Raw genomic sequence first — 19,256 nt, forward strand, 5'->3', positions numbered from 1 at the left:
ACTGAGACTCCCTGGCTCTAAGACTTACTCTGACAAAATATCTCTCTCTTTGTGGGAACCTCCCAATTCTTGTTTTTCCAACAAGGAACTGGACACAGTGGGAAGATAAGAGCCAATAAGAAAACTTTCCAGATTTCTGAAAGGGAACAAGAGGCTTTTTGTTGGGCAAGGTACCCTTACCTCTCTGAATGACTGTAAAAGAAGGTACAGGCTGCTTTTGTGTGCACTCCCTATCTGCAACACCCCACACCTACCAGTAACTGCAAACACATAAAGACAAAAGATTTATTCTCCCAGCCTACTGCCAGCTCTCTAAGTTGTCCAGACAGCAACAGGCAGTGGTGACTCACCTGCAGTCCACGTGTTCCTGCTGCTGGGGCTGCCAAGACACACTCGGCTGGGGCCTTCTGCTCCTGAAGAACTGACACAGGTTTTTCCTGTTTCAGTGAGCCTTCCCCTTGTGGAGCCGGAAAGTAGCACAGAAAACATTCAGGTGTGGACGTTTATACAACAGGGTTCTCAGGACAAAAAGAATCTTTTTTTCTTTTTTATTACTTTTTTTTTTTCTTTTTTTAAACAAGGCAGGGGGGAATCTCATTGCCATTTTAAAATGGAGAAACTAAAGCCAGGGAAGCAGCAGTAATCTGTCCTGACTGTGTGAGCTCAAGGAAACATCAGGCATGAATTCAGGCTGCCAGTTCATCATTTTAGGTATTAACCTGCTCTGCCTGAGGTATCAAATTTGCCGTCCAAACAAAACAACAAAAGCAGCAAGAATGAGAGAGGCAGGAATGCATGCATCTAGAGATTAACCCAGCAGAGCAGCCAAAGAACCTGGGTGCTTGCACTGAAGACAGACGATTATTTGCCCATTGTGGCAGCAGTGACTGCAGAGAACAGAAGCAGCGACCACTCACACACCAGAGCCCATCCTTCCCAGCAGCAACCATCACATTTCAGTTTCAGTCTCCTGCAGCACCAGGCACAGCAGAGCACTCCACCTCCAGCACAGCCCGAGGGGTGCCAGGGGAGAATAAAACAAGTTTTCCAGATGTTGCTGACCTGTTACATAGAACACCCCATCATCTTTGCGCTTCACAATGACGTGATCTACTGCCAAGGTGATAGGAACAGGGCCGGGGGATGTTGGGTATACCCGGGGGCTGTCATCCTGGAAAAAAACAAAAGCGGAGAAGATTAACTGCTGTGACAGCTCTGGCAACTCTGCAAAGGATTCCCCTTGCCCCCAGCCTTCACAAGAGTAGCGTTACCGATTGGCAGCACTGCCAGAGCTCACCAAGGTCACCCACCATATGGAAAAGCCTGGCTTTATATACAAGGCTGCATGTGAGTCTTCATCTGTGTAGAAAGCCCTCCTGCAGATCAAACCCAAGTTCTGTCACATCCATAATAAAGGCTGAGGAGAGGCCTACGACCATCTCCCTGAAGGCTGCTTTCACAGTTGTTATCCTACAAATTCCTGATTCAAACACCTAGACAATATTCCTTAGTGGAAAAAAAAGGGGCAATATCCCTGAGCCTGGAGTTTTTCATGCCGCTATGCAGCGATACTGGATCCTGCTTGTCAGAGAAGCCAAAGCGTTGCTTTCAAAAAGGTTTAATCAAGTCCTTCTGTCAGTGCCCCCCTCCTAAATACCAACCATCTCTTATGTAATATTTTTCATCTGTAATTCTCTAAAAGTTTACAGAAAAGGTCAAATATTTCCCATTTCACATAAGCGCTTGGAGGAAAAGGTATTTAATTCTTTCCCTTGAGTCTGCAAAACAGGTCACCAACAAAGCCGAAGAGAGAATCTGAATGTCAGGCTCCCATTTCTCCACAATTCGATCACTCAATTTCATTGTGCTGCTCATTCATCCCTAAGGCAGTTTTTAGAAGCAAAATAAAACAGTATCAGGAAAACAGGACCCCTACAGGGGCCAATAACAATCCTACAGCATCCCTTCCCAAGCAGAATGAGCTCTGCCCAGGCTACCACACCGGGAGGAATCTCTGCTTCCCCATACACTCACCTTCAATGTGATTTTGGCATCCACAACTTCTAGCTCCATGGGGATCACCTCTGGAATTATTTCATCCTCAAGAAAGGGGCCAAGGTTGGTAAGGAAGGACATGAAGAGCTCTGCTGTGTAACTGTGGACCAGCATATGAAGGAAGCCATTCTGAACAGCCAGCGGTGAGTGCACAGCAGCACTAGGTCCTACTTCAACACGTAAGCACACCTCTGGCTGGGTCTTACTCGCTTCAGGGACCGAAGGCTTCTCTATACCTGGATCTCCTAGAGCTACAGCAGAAAGATCTCATTGCAGAAGATGGCATCAGTAAGAAGATACAAACTCAAAATGGCTATCTTGAAAAGCCTTTTACTTTCCAGATGCAGAATGGAGTTCACAATGACAGAAATGTGTTTAAAAGATGTGTAGATGTGGCACTTGGGGACATGGTTTAGAGGTGGACTTGGCAGTGCTGGGTTAACAGTTGGACTTGATGATCTTAAAGGTCTTCTCCAGCCTAAACGATTCTATGATCCTACGAATCCCAATTTCAAATGCCTAAGAGTCCACATCGCAGGAACTAACGCCAGGAACTGGCCCATTTAAGCCCCCAGACGCATCCCTCCCTCTCACCGTCTCAGCACCCTTTAAAACTACCCTTCGTTTTGCATATAGACGGGTTGACTAAACTCACTCGTCACTCCACTCTCTCCAGAGCTGCTCAGTCTTTCCAGTGCCCTCAGCACCACCCGAGCCTGTGTTCCACTTTGCCCCCCCGTGGCCATAGGCATTGCTGCGAAAGGGAAGGACCAACAGTCCGAGCGCTGCTCAAGCTTTCACTTGGAAGTTTTGGGTTGTTGTTGCTTTTGGTTTCATTTTTTAGAGAGTTGGATTGTTGGGAGGTTTTTTAGTTGGAGTTTTGGTAGGGTTTTTTTTAATTCGAATTTAGCTCTGGGGAAGTACCCTAGCCCAGAAGCATTATTCTCAGGGTCAGAAAAACTTCAGGGTTTCCCTAGATAGCTTTATTCACTCTTTTAATTAATTTCCTAGCAGCAATTAAGAAAATCCCAGTCAATGATTACTAGGCACCACACAGCTTGGCTGTGTAGGCACTTTGGAAACATCTTTCAAATACCAAATCTGAACCACTGACAGATTCTTGAGCATTCACATTCCCTCACACGCAAGTCATTTTTAGTCCTAAGTACACTAAATAAACGTTAACACTGAAGCACCAGTTAAAATATTCTCCGAGGGTGGCCAGTATAAAAATGAGTTATAAAAGTGCAGCTATAAAAGCAGCAGACTCCAAGAGGCAGCGTCTTACCCAGATAGCCCCGCAGATACTGCCACATTCCAACGTTGTTCAGTTGCTCTGGAACCACGTTCATTACTTGTAAAGCAAGAGATAAATCATCACCTCGTGCCTCTATTCCACAGTTCACCTCATTCATCTTCAACACGAGGACGGACACCTGAAACAGCAAGCGACAAGCTCACGTTATTAAAATAAACACCACCGCGCGGTTCGCTTCCAGATTCCCTCAGAGACAATATTACAGTGAAAAGGAAGAGGACTGACCAGCTGAAGGCTGGTGTCTTCACTCTGTGAAGTCGAGCTGTTTATTTCAGGAGATGCTCCACCCTCGTCCTCTGCCATCAGACTTGTTCTACTGCCTGTGTGATTGTGGACCTGAGGAAGGTGCCCTGAGGGAAGAGGGTCCAGGCTGGGTTCTGAAATGGAAGTAAAACCAACAACAACGACTCAAGTCTGTTTCTTTCCCTGGTTCTAAGAAATTAAGATCTCAGCATCTGCCTGAATCTCATGGCCTGTCAGCTCGTACCGTTCTCTAGGAAACTCTCTCCAGCTCCTCAGATGAATTGAAGCAACACAGAGCTGAAGTGAAAGACATCCACTGAAATGCTCAGTGTATCCTATTTCCAAACAGCCTTTACTAAACCCTTCCTAAATGCTGTGTAGCATCCACCCACCTGCACACATTTACAGCCCTTGCTCTAGTACGGCCAAATGCCTTCAAACACCACTGTTATGTGCAGGGGTCACTCTCCCCCCCTCATTTATATCCCCCATCTCAAAAAAAAAAAAAAAAAAAAAAAGACAGACATCTATAAAAGCAGAGCGTGCCATAGCGGGTGAACTACTCATGACCTTCAAAAAGAAGGAGTGACACAAGTGAATTCTGTACAAACACAGTGTGACTCAGTTGCCCATAGCAGAAAAGCTACATCAAATAAGAGTGGGAGAGAGGAGAAAGCCAAGCGCTCGTTACCAGAGTCTGTGAGCATCACAAAGCCATCGCTGCCATCGCTGTCCACAGAGAGCCCATCCTCAGGGCCGCTCCCGTCCACAGACGTAGTGTCGAAGGAATGCTGGGATGCTGTCCTCTTCATGGAGAAGAAACGCATTCGGCTGCTGCTACCCCCGCTTGGAGTCACTGCTCCCTCTTCTACTTTGGGCACAGAATCCCTACCAAAAAACAAAACCAGTGATAAAGGCACACAGCTTAGCCTCCAGATTGTACAGATATCGGGCTGGACTCTGAACACTTGCAAGTCAGACCTTGGTATACTTAGACCAGCCCCATGAGATGGAGATCTATCTCTAATCTGAATGATATGGAAAGAAAGGGAACAGTCGACCTACGCTTCCTCCCTGCAGCCCAGGGAAGCACAGGAGGATGGTCCACTCACTTGGCTGGGGGGGAGAGAGAGCATCTTCTGCATGGTGGAGGTCATCTTCTCCCGGCTCAGGCTCAGAGCATCTTTTGTTATAGACATGGCTTCTTTGGTGAGGTCCATAGTCACATGCAGCGCTTCCTTTGTGGCATCCTTTGTGATGTACAGTGCACTAGACAACTCCACCTCTATGTTCTTCAAAGGGATGAGTTCTGCCTGGCCATTGAGAGCGATGTTTCCTCTCCCCGCGGGCTGCGTGTCTGAGGTTGGGCTAGAAGGGAGAGCAGGAGGGCTCTGAGGGTGGCTGCTGGCCTCTGCTGGCCTTTCTGCAACCAGGGCTTCCACAGCTTCATGTGCTTCTTCTATCAAACCTTTCTCCTCTACACTCTTATCAGGTGGAGCTGTACTCAGAGCTCCACCACTTGCAGACCTTGGGAATCTCTCCAGTGGTACGCTGGTACCTGTATTTTCAATCCCGCTGTCCTCTGGGACCTCTGAGGCACTGCACGCTCCCTTCTCTAAACCGGTCTCTGATTGCAGCTCCTTCTCTTCAGCTGCCAGCCCCTCCTTGCTGTCTGAAGGTGAGAGCTCAGAATCAATCAGGCTTGTTGTGTCCGAGTTGAGGGATCTGCGTTCCAAGACAGACCCTGGTGCAGGGTTCATGAGCAGGGCCACTTCAGCACTATGGAACGTAACTCCTACACACACGGACATGGGATCTAAAGGAGACCCAGTCACTTCCTGGGTATCTTGGGCCAACTGCTCCTGTAGCGTTTGCAGAACTTCTTTCATTCTGAGCAGCACCAAGTATTGGTAGTGGTTGAGCCGAACTTTGACGTGAACAGATGAGGACATAAGCACATGGATATCAGCAGAAGCTTCCAGCTCTTTAGTATCTACTCCATCATCAGTTTCATGGTCAGATTCTCTCAAGACATCCATTGTCTCTGGGACCTTGTAAATGTTCTTCAGATCCTGGTCAGTCTTTGATCTTTGGCAAACCCCATGTTCTCTGGAAAGGCTCTCATTCTTGGAGTGATTGCTAAAGCTGGCAGAAGGCTTGATTTTCAACTCAGAGGTGGCCAACTCCTGTCGTTTAGATATCTGCGCTTGCCCCCATCTCTTGGGAAGGCAGGCCCAAATGGAAAGGGGAAAAGGGTCAATAAAGCTAAGGGCTCTGCCCTTTGAGCTTTCAGCCCCCTCAAAGTCCAGGGAAAGCTCAGTGAAATTCACAGACCACAGATCTTCAGAGGCAGAGGTTTTATGTAGTAGCTGGGGAAAGCCTGGCTGCTTCCGAGGCCTATCATCCACCTCATACGCATGGCGCAAGAAAAGGGTGTGGAGGAGGCTGAAGTTATCCTGAGACCTTGGGAACTTAGTGTAGCTGGAGTGGAAGAATTCTGAACTGGCAAATTTACGGAAGAGGCTCTGGAGGTCCTGACAGCTGCAGAAGGGAGCGTGGCGGGTGTTGGTGGCTGTCATCTCCGACGTGCAAATGCAGAGTGTCTGTGGGCGATCTTGATGGTCAGTGACTTTCTTCTCCACAGGGATGTTAAGCTACACAGAAGAGAAAAACATTACAAATAAAGCAGTTAGAAGGGAAATTAACAAGAGGCTTATCCTGGCCGTTCATATGGGAGGTCAGGTGTGGGATATATAAACAATTGAGATGCCTTGGTCTCTACTAAAATCCCAAGAGCTGGACTACACTCTCCATTTCTCCCTAACTGAAAAATTAAATGAAATTTACAAATCAGGGAAGAGGAATCAGATGCGAGGGAATTTAAACTGAATTTTATTTTAGGTTCTTTTACCATCCATGGCCTTATGTAGCAGCTCAACTTACAACTTTCGCTTCGATCTTTCTCTGCAAGGACTTACTACACATTCAGGCCTTTAAGCCCCCTCACAAAAGTGCTAACAAGGGTAGTCACTGACACACGCCACAGGGCGTCAACACAGCAGACGTAGGCCCACTGGGAATGATATGAGACTCAAAGTTGTTTCCAAAGACCAGAAAACAACTTTTGACTACTTGAACCATCAATTTCTCCTCGAAACTATCTTCATAAATACAGACTTGCCTGCCTATTCTGGACTAGAACTCAAGCACCTGTTTTACTGCCCACAGATCCAATCAAAACTAACACAAGTGGTAGACAGAAGAAAGTTAAGGGCAGGCAGAGTTTGTATTTTTCTCATTCTCATTTTCTCATTCTGGACTCCAGCTATTTCCTGGTCTCATGTTCCTTCCACAAAAGGGAGGGAGAGAACACTGAAGACTGGGAAAGGAAAGAAATGAAAGGTACCTTCAGCCGAAAGCCATCCAGTCGAACATCAACATGCTCATCACGCTTGCCTGAGTCCTCCAGCTTGTAGATGGCTTTGAACTGCTCCAAACTGCGATAAAGATCCAGACAGAAGAGGTTTATCCAGAGCACGCTTGCTGTATCCAGGGTAAGCATCAGGCCATTCAGCTGTACATACAGGTTTGGGCATGGAACTAGAATGAAACAGAATCAAGACAGATGAATAATAACAGAAAAGGTACTTCAGATGGTCTGCAGCTCAGTGTATAACCTGCGCTGACAATACCAATGCAGAGGGCTTCAACACCCACTGGAGGACAGATCTCTGGATGAAAGGGAGAAACTGTGGCGTACCAGAGAAAGGAGGGGTTCCAGGCTTGCATCAAGCCAGCTGCAGAGCACCCAAAGCAGCCTAAAGTCCTACTCCACTGCTAGTCAGTAAGTGCTGGGCAGACAGTAACTCCTTCAATACATTCCTGGATACGTTATTTTGCCAGCACAACTTTGCCTCCATATTTTGCACCAGGCAAACTCTATCCCACTTTCCCCACAGACAAAAAAACCAACAGACAACAAACCAAGAAACTACTGGAAAGGGAAACATCAGAAAACTAGACAAAAATGGACATCCAGGAAATATGTAACAGGGTTAACACACCTAAAGAATTAAGAGTTGACCGATTCTTTAAGAAACTTATGAAGGAAGGTGCTAACCTTGGTGTATTACCTGGAAAGTCCTGATTGTCTGGGAAGTAATACTCTGTGAATTCAATATGGATTGCAGAGACCTGATCAGGAAGTTTGAAGACTTTTCTACTACATGAAAGCAAGGTGGAGGGTTTCTTACTTTGCTGACCAGCTGTAGAAACCTGGAAACACAACAGTACACAGTCGTGCAGAATTCAGATTTGGCAAAACAAAGTGTCCCAGTAACCCTGCAGTCTCCTGTATTAAATCCATCTCATTTACACATCAAACATACTTTGCTTTCAAGTAAAAATAAAACTGTTTTCTACCTGCTGATATTGCCAACTCCTCTCCTTTGAGGGAATTCAGCTTTTTATGTCTCCTGTCACTGCTAGTAAGAGCCATGACAATCAGAACTAGGTGATGTGAATAAACAGAACTGAAATCTATTGTAGCTTTCTTCAACACCAACAGCATGTTGGTAAGTCCATGACAGTATCTGGTGCTGCTTATGCTCTTGCAATGGTTATAGGGCATATGGATATAGGGCCTGATCCAGTCTAGTGATGCTATCTGTCCTGGGTCAGAAAGCATGAGGTAGGACTTACTCCTCCTCTGTCAAAAACCCCTAAGCTCACTGTCTTCTCAAATGCATGAAATGTTTTACCCTGGGCCTGCCCAATGCTTGATGAAAGTTTAGATGTGAACAGACACAGTGTGCAGAAACTCTGTGGTTAGGCACGCAGTTTCCTCTGAACATGAAAATGATCAGCAGTTCATACTTGGTTTAAAAGTTTTACATGCAAAACAATAATGGCATTTGGGCTCTCTGTGCAGAGTTTTGATTGTCTTGGATGACATAGGATTTGCATGATTTATTTGAATTGTATCAGATTAAGTTCATTTTTTAAAAATGACATTAACATCTCCAGACACTGCTCAAATCCCTACCTGGTGAACATCCAAGTCATCTACTCGAACTACCACACAGCTGGATCGAAGTCTGTTCCAGGGAGGGTGCCGGAGTCGTGGCAAACTTGTGGGAGGTACACGGCCTTTCTCTAAGGGACTTTTATGTGGACTCAATGTAGTATCTGTGGGGATGGAAAAGCAGAACCAGCAGGGTTTTACTAATCTACGTTGCAGCAAACTTCACCATCAATACCAACACATATGTTGCAGAGCAGAATTAACAGCCCAAATATTAGAAACAGATGGACACAGCTAGGCAGGAAAAAAAAATTAGGTCTTTTGAAGGAAGAACACTGTGAAAGGCAAGTCTGCTCTGTAGCAAGAGGCTTTCAGCATTTCATTTACCCCACTTAGGGAGAAACTCAGTAAATAAGTTAGGAAAGTGACCACTGCCATCTGTCCATTCTTGCTGCAATGTTATTACAGTACGATAGCCACTTTCCTTTACCATTACAGTTAGGATTTTTAGTGCGCTATGGATTTCTGCAACAACAAATCAGCCTGCTAAACCAGGGAAAGGTAACTAGAGGTATTGCTAAATGGAGCAAAATTGTTACCATCTCCTGCCTTACGCAGCGAGTTTTCTCAAATACCATTACCTGGTTTCCTTTTGAAGGGGGAAAGTGGAGTCTTGGCAAATGCAGGGTCCATTTCTTCATAAAGCTTCTCAATCTTGCTTTGAAATTCACTGACCAACTTCTTTGCCCACTGTCCCCGTGTTTCCATTGCTTCACTGTACCTCACCCAATGCTTGCAGGGATCTCCTGCACGAAAGCAAAAATCCTGGTTTTAAAAATGAGTTCCTGGATACACACAACCTTCCTGTGCCCTTCATATGTATGCAAACCTGCACAGCATTCCTCTTTATTGATATCAGATCTGGAGCGTGCAATATGCAGCGTACTAAGTGCTTGTGAGACAAGTGCAGGCTTTCACACAACAGAGCTGGTCCTACCAGCAAGCGTTCCAAATTCAAGGGTTGGGAAGAATTCTTCCGTTAACCACAAGCAGATTTTCTCCTGGGTTACATCCTATAACGCTTCCAAATTGATTAGGCACACGTAAGAACCAGATCTAGAGCTTAAGCAACTGAAAAGAAATCCAGAGTTTCGACTTTATGTCCTTACAACAGACAGCAACTTATTCCTGTCTTTGTACTCTGCTCTGCCAGCACCTTGTCAGTCATCTGCCAACAGGTAAGTCAGATTAACCCTGCCCGTGAGCCTTTAAGTCCCAAACCCTTTGTGTAGCCTTTCTTCCAGTCCTGCCTGAAGCCGTACAGCATCACTGTTCTTCAAATTCTTTTTTTATCCCACTCCTCAAGCTGGGAGGCCACATGCTCCCCTACCTGCCCTGTGGAAAGGATAATAGTCAAAAGCCATCCTCTTGAAGGTCAGCTGCATGGCACCTCCCAGCATCCCATGTTTCAAAGCACCTGTGGAAAACAAAGAAAACCACAATCAGCTCTGCAATCCAGGTTCTGGATCCAGGAGAATTCAGAACACCACCGCTTTGATTGCCACCACTGATAGACTGTCACCACGGCCAGTATTAGGGTATGACCTTCTAGAAAACGGTATCAAAATCTTGTCCTAAGCAAGGAAAAGAGCAACTGAATGCAACAGGCCAACAGCCCACGGCAGGGAGGTGGGACTAGATCATCTTTAAGGTCTCTTCCAACCCAAACCGTTCTATGAATCTATACATAACTGATCTCTCCATCAGCCTGAACAACTGCCCATTGTCTCATTGGGAAACGGTAATATGAAAGATTCTTGTTTTCAAGAGGAATATCCTCCAAGACAAAAAACTGATGACTGTATTAATGTTTTCCTCCTGCAGTGTCCTCCTGATGCTGCTCTCAGTTACCTGACTCTCGAGTGTGGCTGTCATCGCAGATATGCAGATCCAAGTGTGAAATGAGGAGGTGGTATGATGACTCTTTCATGTCATGCTTATCAAAGTATTGACCAATGCTACTTGCATTGGGGCTGACTCCAAACGGCTGAGACCAGGACTGCTGGGTACTTGGTGCAGGTGGTGTTATCTATTAGAGAGAGACAAGCTCGGTAAGAACTAATAGAAAGAAAAGAAGAAGAAAAGAGAGAGGTTATAATGCAATTAAAAATAACTCATACAATCTTCCAGACTGTAAGGCATCAATTTATAGAAATTTAATTGGGAGTCCCGAAATCTGGATCCTTTCCTGTGTTCTCACAAGCAAAACCCTTTGTGATTCTGCCTCCTCCAAATCAAGCTACCATTCGCATACCTTGAAACACTCTTTTAAGACTCCCAGACAAAACAAACTAAGTATTCCTGATCACGCCTTCTATGTAAGCTCACTGCACTACGTGCATAGCCCTCCTCCTTCCCCAGAGCTTCCACCACCAGCCACGATACTCCTCTTCCCTCACCTTTGTCTCAGAAAACATCTTTTGTCCTCTGCCTCATGTATTTATTCTGCAACTTCTGTCAAACAATTACTCAGCAAAGCATTTTGAAAACAAAGTGGTAAGGGAAGTTCAAGGTTACTGCCAGGAGTAGCTGTTCTAAGGTTCTCATACACAGCTAAGCTACGTGTGATCCAAAGAACAGTTGTAAAAATCAAGAGCTCCCATCAGAATATTAGGAAGAAAAAAAGAAACCCGAACAACAGTGAAATTGGATGCCAGTGATCTCCCTTGAGCATCACAGCTCACAGTGGCTTTGTGTCATAATTTATTATACCACTCCCCTTCCCCAGGTCTATGCAGATTCTTACTCAGAGGCAGAAAAGATTATATTTATTGGTTATAACCAAACCAAATCCTCATGGGACCCTCTGCAACTTTCCATGCACCAGCCAACTCCTTAAAGCCACGCAACTTAACAGCACTTCTTCCCTGCCATCAGACAGAATCTAGCCTGTGACTGTACGTGAACATTCTTTAATGCTCATTGGCAACGAATCCAACTCCTTTGGTCACTTCATTACCCAACAGCCCACAACCCACGCAGTGCTGACCTGACACCAGGTAAGCCTACCAGCTCCCATCAGGGAGATGCTCTGTGAGCAAGGGCCAGATGCCACACAAACAGAAACTGTCTCGTTCACATCGTTTTTTTCCTGGAGGACTGACATCCAAATCACAACTCACTCACCTGTACAGACTCTGGCGCTAAGCTTTTCCTCTGCTGGGCAGACTTCTCCATGGCTTCACTCAGGGACTCTGCATATTTCATCATTGCTTTCAGCTGAGAGTCTGTCAGCACCCAGAGCAGGTCATCAAGGAGAAACATCAGCTTAGATGCCACCACATTGCAATCTTTGGTCTGAAACAGCATGGAAGAGTCAGGGACTTGAAGGTTTGCAACCATATACATACATTCTTCATAACACAGAGAAGCTGTAGCAGAAACAAGAGATGCTGCTTTGAAACTCATCTGAGAGAGAAGTTCTTCTCTGATGGATGTCCATAGTACCTCCTCTGAGAAAGCAGTCAAAGCTATCTCCTCTTTAGGAGGCAAATGCTCACTGTTTGTTTGTTGTTTTTTTTTTAAAAAAAAAAAAAGGAAAGAAAGAAAAAAAAAGATATTTTTTTTTTATCATCACATTTCCATTGACAGGTAAAAATAAGACTAGCAGGCTTTAATCTCCCAGTAAAGAGATGACAGCTCTCCTTGGGATGTTCGAACGGATTTAAAAACTTACTCCGTACATGTTATCCTCCCCTGCGAAATAAACTGCTTTGACATTTGGTAGGAACACAGCTGTCTCCAACAGAAAACACTGAGTGATACAGCAGCTTGGGCTCAACATTTGTGAGGAAAAAGAATGGTTGCTGTGGAACGTGGGAGGAAATATGCATCATCACTGCACCAGGCACGGAGACCATATCCTGCAAAATATGGAGGGAACTCTCACCCTTCTCTTGAGAGAAATCTGGATCCTCCCCTGGTTGGTAATGAGTCTCAGAGGAGTAGTAACAGGATCCTGATCGCCATTGTCAGTGGCATCTGCTTCTATCCGAAGTGTCTGCCAGGTGAGCTCTTTGAACGTCAAAACCTACCCAGAAGGAGAAAAATTGAAAAATGCCGAGATTTGCAACAACTTCAAGGAAATAATAAATGTTTAAAAGGTGTGGAATGAAACAAGGCCACAGAAGATCATTCAACGCACTTTTCTTCCGCGATCCCGGTACAAAACCAAAATCATGTCCCAGGTAACATCTAACTCCCCCCCACTCCACCCCCCCCACAAACCACAAGGGCATTCAGAGCTTCTCCAGATTCGTTCGCTCGGATCAAAGGATCCCAGAGAAAGCCCTGAACACAAGTCAGCTCTCAGTCACCCTGTTCCAGCAAACAGAAGGCAAGCTCACCAAAGCTCCCTACCCTCCCTGTATGAGAAATCAGCCCAATTACCCCACAGGATGGGGTTAGCACGAGTGCCACTGTGCACATTATGACAGGCAACGTAAGACACCTCCTTACCTCTCCCCTCTGCGGATCAGTAATGCGGGTGAGCCTCAAGTCGCTCTGTTGCCAGTTTGGGTTGACACTGTAGCCTTGGAGCTGCCATAGCTCAAAAGAAGCATGAAAGGCCTTGGAGTGAATCTTGATGGTGATGGAATTGACGACAATAAACATCCCTTCCACGACTTTTTCAGCAAAGCCATATTCACTGCAAAGAGAAGATCCCTCCAAGTCATCACCTGCTACAACAGAAGTCCCAGCAGAGGCAAGGCTACATACAGAGAGAATCCACAGTTTACAAGAGGTATTAGAGCCATTTAAAGCTGACTGCAGAAACGCCGATAGTTAACCACTGAGAAAAACGGCCACCCACACCCCGGTAGCATGTCAGAAAGCAAGCACAGAGCTCAGGGTCTGACCTTTGACCTGCAGCAAGAGCAATGGGAGACTGTCCGTTGGGTGGCCGAGGCTCTTCACATGTTCGCATCTCTACCTCCACTTTATCCAAGTACTGTAAAGGCAGAACACAGGACCAATAAATAGAAGACCAAAACTCCAGTTCAGCCTACCAGCCTTAGGTCTGAGACTCTAGGGCAGGGATAACCACATTCTGGACTCTCTTGACTCCAGAAGTCTCACATGTTAAAATTTTCACATCAGCAGTGCCAGGATTGTTGGGTAATCTGGATCCCCAGAAGGGAGGTGGGGAAACAAACAACAAAAACCAGGCACAAGGTTGCCCTGGGCTTCACTGAGAGCTCATGGAGCTGAGGCTCCATCCTGCAGCGAAATACGGGTCTCGTGGGAGGTCACTCATCACCAAAGAGGATTATTCTCAGAACTCCCCTTCCCCTATCTGCTAAGGGCCTAGAGGATTTAGGTCAAATGACAATTTGAGCAAGCATTTCACAGTTTCCCTTTGCAGAATTCTTCTCAAGTAGGAGAGATTAAGAAGAGTGAGGAAGAAAAGGAACAAATAAGAGAGGAAACGTTACCAGGCAGATTGGGTGTGTTTTCAGCTTCGTCCACTGGATCTGAAACAATAAAGTTGAGGTTATAAGAGTTATCTTCACATGGAAAAGTTTGAGAAATTGCAGGAAACCATCTGAGCCCAAAGTCTGAGCCCCATTCCTCTGAGAAATGACCGCAGTGACAATCCATCATGTCTCACTGTATCCAGGTCAAACGGGCTCACACAGACAAGTGAAAAGACATTCCAGCCACCAGACCTACAAATCTAGCTCAGCTTTTGGTTCTCACATATCACTCTGAGTAACAGATATTCGGCAGCTCAAATTCCGATTTTTCATATTCCTCTACGGAGAATGTTCTTGGCCTTAGGGAGTCTACAATCAATTGCTGCTGTTACTGGAAGTCAGGTAACTCTTTTGAAGACTATGCACAAACCAAAAAGATCCGTTTTATTTCCTTACAGCAACACTTATTCAGCAGTTCTCGTAGGAGGGAGAACAAGTGTTTGTTACTAAATTAAGCAGATCTGACTCTAAAAACAGAGCGGATCAGATGAGTAAGACAGGCTCATTTTTATTGTCACTTGGCAGAGTAGAACCGTATTTCTTTTACAGCAAGTCTCTTCGAGATACTAAAAACTTTTGTATTCATGTAACACAACTATGGTTAGTACCAAGTGAGATTAAGCAATCTGGCATTTCATATCTACTGAAAAAAAATAAATTTTTTGCTCTAAAAACCACAAGGAGGAAGCATTTCTAAAAGAGTTTAGTGTGCAAAAGTGCAAGTGCATGCACAATTTCAGTGACTATGCATGTAAATGGGTAACTGTGGGCATAAAGCCTGGCTGACTGCAGAGAGTGCAGCTTTTCACATGCACTCTTCACGCATCTCTTACAAATTGCATTTTCAACAATTAAGGCTTAAGTTCAATTTATTTTTACAATACCTCAACAGCATAATTAGGCTTTCAGAGAACTGCACTCCATTTCTCTCTGCTTCCCATGCCTGTTGGAGGTCTGTGTTGCTTCTTTAGCATTATAAAAAAAAAGTCGGTGTGGGTAAGGGAAGACATAGAAACATCCTCCATTAACAAAATAGCAGGGAAATGGGAGGGAATGACGACACAGAGAGCTCTGTAAAACCCCGAGTGATATGGAGGTGATGAACAGGGAACGACTGCTCACTATTTCTTCCAATAACAGTACCAAGAGGTTATCAACTAAAACTAGTATACGCAGGCTTCATACAAGCAAAAGCAGATGCTGTGAAACTCTTTGCCATAGCACACTCTGGATGTTAAGCAGGTCCAGAAAGCATCTGATCCAATTCCTGGAAATTCAACAGTGGCTATTAAATACAAAAGACCTCACTGCTGGCTTAACAAGCCACCTGAAGGTGAGGAAGGACCACAGCACACCTTCCCTGTGCTTCTCTTAGCATCCTCCACCATTTGCTGCTGGCCACCATCAGGGGCCAAACGCTTGGCAAAGGCAGCCTTTGGTGAAACCTGCTGCGTCTGTCTCCTAGCACTCAGACAGCAAACCCCACGCCTAAAGCACAGGGTTTGAGATGCAGGGATCACCCCACATGATGATTCTTCATCACAAATTCCCAAGTGACAAAGAGAAGCTGCCACTGGAAGGCCTCAGCTGCGTCTGGGGACACGAGCGCAGGCTCCTCTGCTCACCCTGATAGATGCCTTGTTACAGTAGACGCGAGTGATGGCAAGCCAGGTGGGCAGCTCCAGCACATTCTGCAGCACCTCTTCATCCAGCTCCAGGTTGGTCAGCTGCCCCTGCCCTTTCAGCGTGCTCAGGTTGATTTTGTCTGGAGAGAGATTCTTAGTAAACCTACAAGAGAAGAAAGAGGAGACTCTAAAAACAACTCCCAGCAAAGCTGCTGAGACTATTGGAGCCTTTACGAGAGCTATTTTAAGTAAAAGAATCTGCTCGTTGTTTTGTTAAACGCTTTCTGACATTTTTAAAGCCAGGGCATGTTAGTTGCTCCAGAAAATGACATCTTTACACTTTGACATTTGAAGGACTTTTTTTGTTTGTGTGGTTTTTGTTTTAAATCAAATTCAAGCCTGAGAAACTGAAAAGTTCTTCTAAAGCACTGGCAACCCAGAAGCCAGAAAAATCACCCTAGGACAAAACCAAAGAAAACTAAAGCCAAACTGCAACAGGTCAGCAATTTTACTCTTCCCCTGGAAGTGCCATATCAGCAGTGAAAAGTTTATCTATCTAGATTCTTTTGTAAGTTTTTGACACGGGAAAGTAAAAGAACACCAATAAATTACTTTTATGTCTGCCTCTTTAAACACCAGTCTCGCAATTCAGCCTGCTCTCTGGTCAGCAGGTCCAAGCATGCAACCTAACTCCCCTCCCCAGCTACCAGCCCAAGCTCCTGTCCTCCTCTCCTTTCGGCAACCAGCAGCTGCTGCTCTCTCTGGTTTAAATTCCTCCTCCCAAGGGCTTCTGTTGTTTCTGTCTCCCTTGTGTGCAGCCAAGTACCTTCAGACCCCTTACGTGCCCAAGATTTAAATGCAACAGGTGAAAAAAATTCAGCAAGGTTGCTTAAGGGAAGTGTATTCTGGCGTAGAGCTGAAAACCTCTGACTTTACTAAAACCACCGTGGCCCCTAAGGAACCAGAAGAGCGAGTTTAGAGGACAACAGATCACAGAGGCTGTGTACGTGTCAGCAACACCTCTCCCTACCAAACCACCCTTCTGTGAAGAAGGGGTGGCCACCAAGGGAGCAAGGCAGCTTGCCCTCCACAGTCACAGTATTCAAAGTTGAAGACTTCCCATCAAACAACTTGCCCACTACTGAAGCCAGGTTTATACCACACATTCCTCCATGCTAATGCTAATTCTAATTCTGCACAGTGCTCCAGAAAGCGGAAGAGAAAGAAAGACCCGATTGTCAGTGTAAGCAGGATTAGGCTCTTAGTCAGTCACACGCTGCCATTCTCTCTCCTTTCCCTGCAGCCGCAGCGTGGGCTACTTCTCTGTGAAAGGCACAAAGGGCATCTTGAAAAAAGTCATTGCTAAAAGAGTGGAAGGGAGGAGGAACCAGAGCAAGGCTGCCAGCTCATGTGGCCACCGCAGCAGCACGAAGTGTGGTACAAAACTGGCCCAGGTTGCCCGAGCAGCTGCTGGTCAGTCAACCCAGGGCCTCTGCGGCAAACACGCCGCTCCAAAGCGAACGTTTTGTTAGGAGAAAGCCTGACGGATGGCGAAGAGCCACTGACGTCAACCCTATGCTACTGATGTAGCAGCTCTTGGAAGAGGAGGGTGGCACCAGCAGCTGTGAGTCTGCCTACTACTGCTTTTTCCCTTGATCCGTGCCACTGTAGAGTCTCCAGCTGCCACAGAAGCCTGAGTCAGACGTTTGCTGTGCCAAGCTGTCACCTCCCTCCCCAGAGCCGAAGGTACACACTGACAGCTGAATAAAGTTTATAACGCACCTGCCAGCATCTCAGGCTGACACATACACGTTAAACTTCGTAATCCCTTTAACCAGAGCCCCTCTTGTTTGAACACACCCAGGAAGGCCGCCAAGTTCAACACTGCTTCTCAGCATCTGTACAAAGAAGTAACATATTCCAGAGTGTGCTACAGCAGCTGCTCTGCTGGCAGGGAGATGCAGGGATATGCAGACTGTAAGATTTGCACTTGGAGTCCTCTTGTGAGCACCCACTATCTCAGACACTGCTGAAAATTAGACCAAATACCTCCAGAGGCAATACATGAGGATTCTTGTCTCGTATTAGAGAACCAGCTGTGTAGAAAGCTGTTGTAATCATGTCCATTTGGGACTGGATACTAAGAACAAAACAATCTGAACAGGTAGGCAATAAAAAGCACTTGGCACTGTTAAGTTCACAGGCTGCTGTGGGTAGTGATCAGCTTACAGGTGGGGAGAGGCTGAGGCACAGAGCAGCTTTCTCACACTTGCAAAGCAAGGATCAAAACCCTGGCTGCTTAAATCCTCATCCCAGGCTAAGCATGCTTAGATGGGGAAGCTGCTTTCAGCTGGTAATGCAGAAGAAAAATATAAGGATATGTCTAAACCAGGGCATTACTGTTATGTAGCGTGTATGTGTATCAAAAAAATAAAAAACAGTAACAAGGTGAAAGGACGCTACAGCTGTGAAACGGGACACTGGTGGAGAGAGTGGTATGAAACATGATCCAGCTAAAACCAAATAACTATTTGTAACTATATACAGGGCAAGGCTGCAGAGATCCCGCCGAACAGGTAAGAGAACCACCATGAGTACTACCAGGCTCTACAGAGGAATCCTTTTCACGAGGCATTCTAGATGCACCAAAATGTGCCGTTCTACCCCCAGACGAGAGGTTACAGCCCCCACCGATGATGGGACAACAAAAGCCACAAGTTTTGTACACAAAAACCTAAAAATGAAACAAATTCTCTCTTCTAAGCCACCTAGTCTAAATTCCTGAAGGAATTCCTATTACTATCACCCACTCAATTACTCTCCTTGTAAAGGAATCTGAGCTCTTAAAATGGAATAATCTTCACATTTAAGACATCTTGATACACATAACACATGTTAGATGGGGCTTACAGGAGGAAAACAGATGAAGTGTTCCTGTGAACTCGGGAGTTCATAGATGCCAAATCTTCATTACTTCTTGAAAAGAACTGCTTTGGTCACTGCCAGGGGAAGGAAAAAGCAGTGAGAGCATACAATTTTAGATGTTTGTTGGCAGGCTCACTCCATTCATACTCATCAACAGTAACATTTTTGGCAGCATGGATAGCTGGCTTAGAGAAAAGTGAATGAAAATGGTAGCTATTAGAAAAACTGACTGTGGGATATTTGCACTTTTTTTTTTGTGCAACTCCAACAGAAGTCACGTAGAGCTAAGCCAGTAAACTCAAAGGACAGCACTCCTTTTGAGCTTGCCAGGATTACCATGACAAAAGTCAAACCAGAAAACCTTTTTCTGTCTTTTATGGAATTGTCACTGCAGTCACAAGGGCATTTTGCATCTGTGTTACACTTACATGAGCACGCATGCATCCACACTAACAATACCGTGAGCAACATTTTGTCTCTGAAAGCATCTGCCAGCCAGAAGCTGATCTGCTGCACAATAGCCAGATGGA

At 45.6% G+C, this 19,256-nt stretch overlaps 1 protein-coding gene across 1 annotated transcript in view; it reads right to left on the minus strand.

Annotated features, from left to right (window-relative positions):
• BLTP3A (bridge-like lipid transfer protein family member 3A) overlaps positions 1-19,256 on the minus strand; it is a 35,438-nt gene that overhangs the window by 5,059 nt on the left and 11,123 nt on the right. Inside the window, exons 2-20 of the mRNA XM_055819632.1 lie at positions 15,802-15,964; positions 14,135-14,173; positions 13,559-13,650; positions 13,158-13,347; positions 12,589-12,729; positions 11,826-11,996; positions 10,551-10,728; positions 10,030-10,116; positions 9,281-9,445; positions 8,661-8,803; positions 7,750-7,891; positions 7,023-7,216; positions 4,734-6,270; positions 4,308-4,508; positions 3,599-3,750; positions 3,344-3,491; positions 2,035-2,306; positions 1,063-1,171; positions 351-466 (exon numbers count right to left, since the gene is read on the minus strand). Coding sequence (XP_055675607.1) covers positions 351-466; positions 1,063-1,171; positions 2,035-2,306; positions 3,344-3,491; positions 3,599-3,750; positions 4,308-4,508; positions 4,734-6,270; positions 7,023-7,216; positions 7,750-7,891; positions 8,661-8,803; positions 9,281-9,445; positions 10,030-10,116; positions 10,551-10,728; positions 11,826-11,996; positions 12,589-12,729; positions 13,158-13,347; positions 13,559-13,650; positions 14,135-14,173; positions 15,802-15,964 — 4,240 coding nt within the window. The remainder of the gene's footprint in view (positions 1-350; positions 467-1,062; positions 1,172-2,034; positions 2,307-3,343; positions 3,492-3,598; positions 3,751-4,307; positions 4,509-4,733; positions 6,271-7,022; positions 7,217-7,749; positions 7,892-8,660; positions 8,804-9,280; positions 9,446-10,029; positions 10,117-10,550; positions 10,729-11,825; positions 11,997-12,588; positions 12,730-13,157; positions 13,348-13,558; positions 13,651-14,134; positions 14,174-15,801; positions 15,965-19,256) is intronic.

This window comes from Falco peregrinus, chromosome 16 (assembly GCF_023634155.1).
Source record: "Falco peregrinus isolate bFalPer1 chromosome 16, bFalPer1.pri, whole genome shotgun sequence".
Classification (NCBI taxonomy): Eukaryota; Metazoa; Chordata; class Aves; order Falconiformes; family Falconidae; genus Falco; species Falco peregrinus.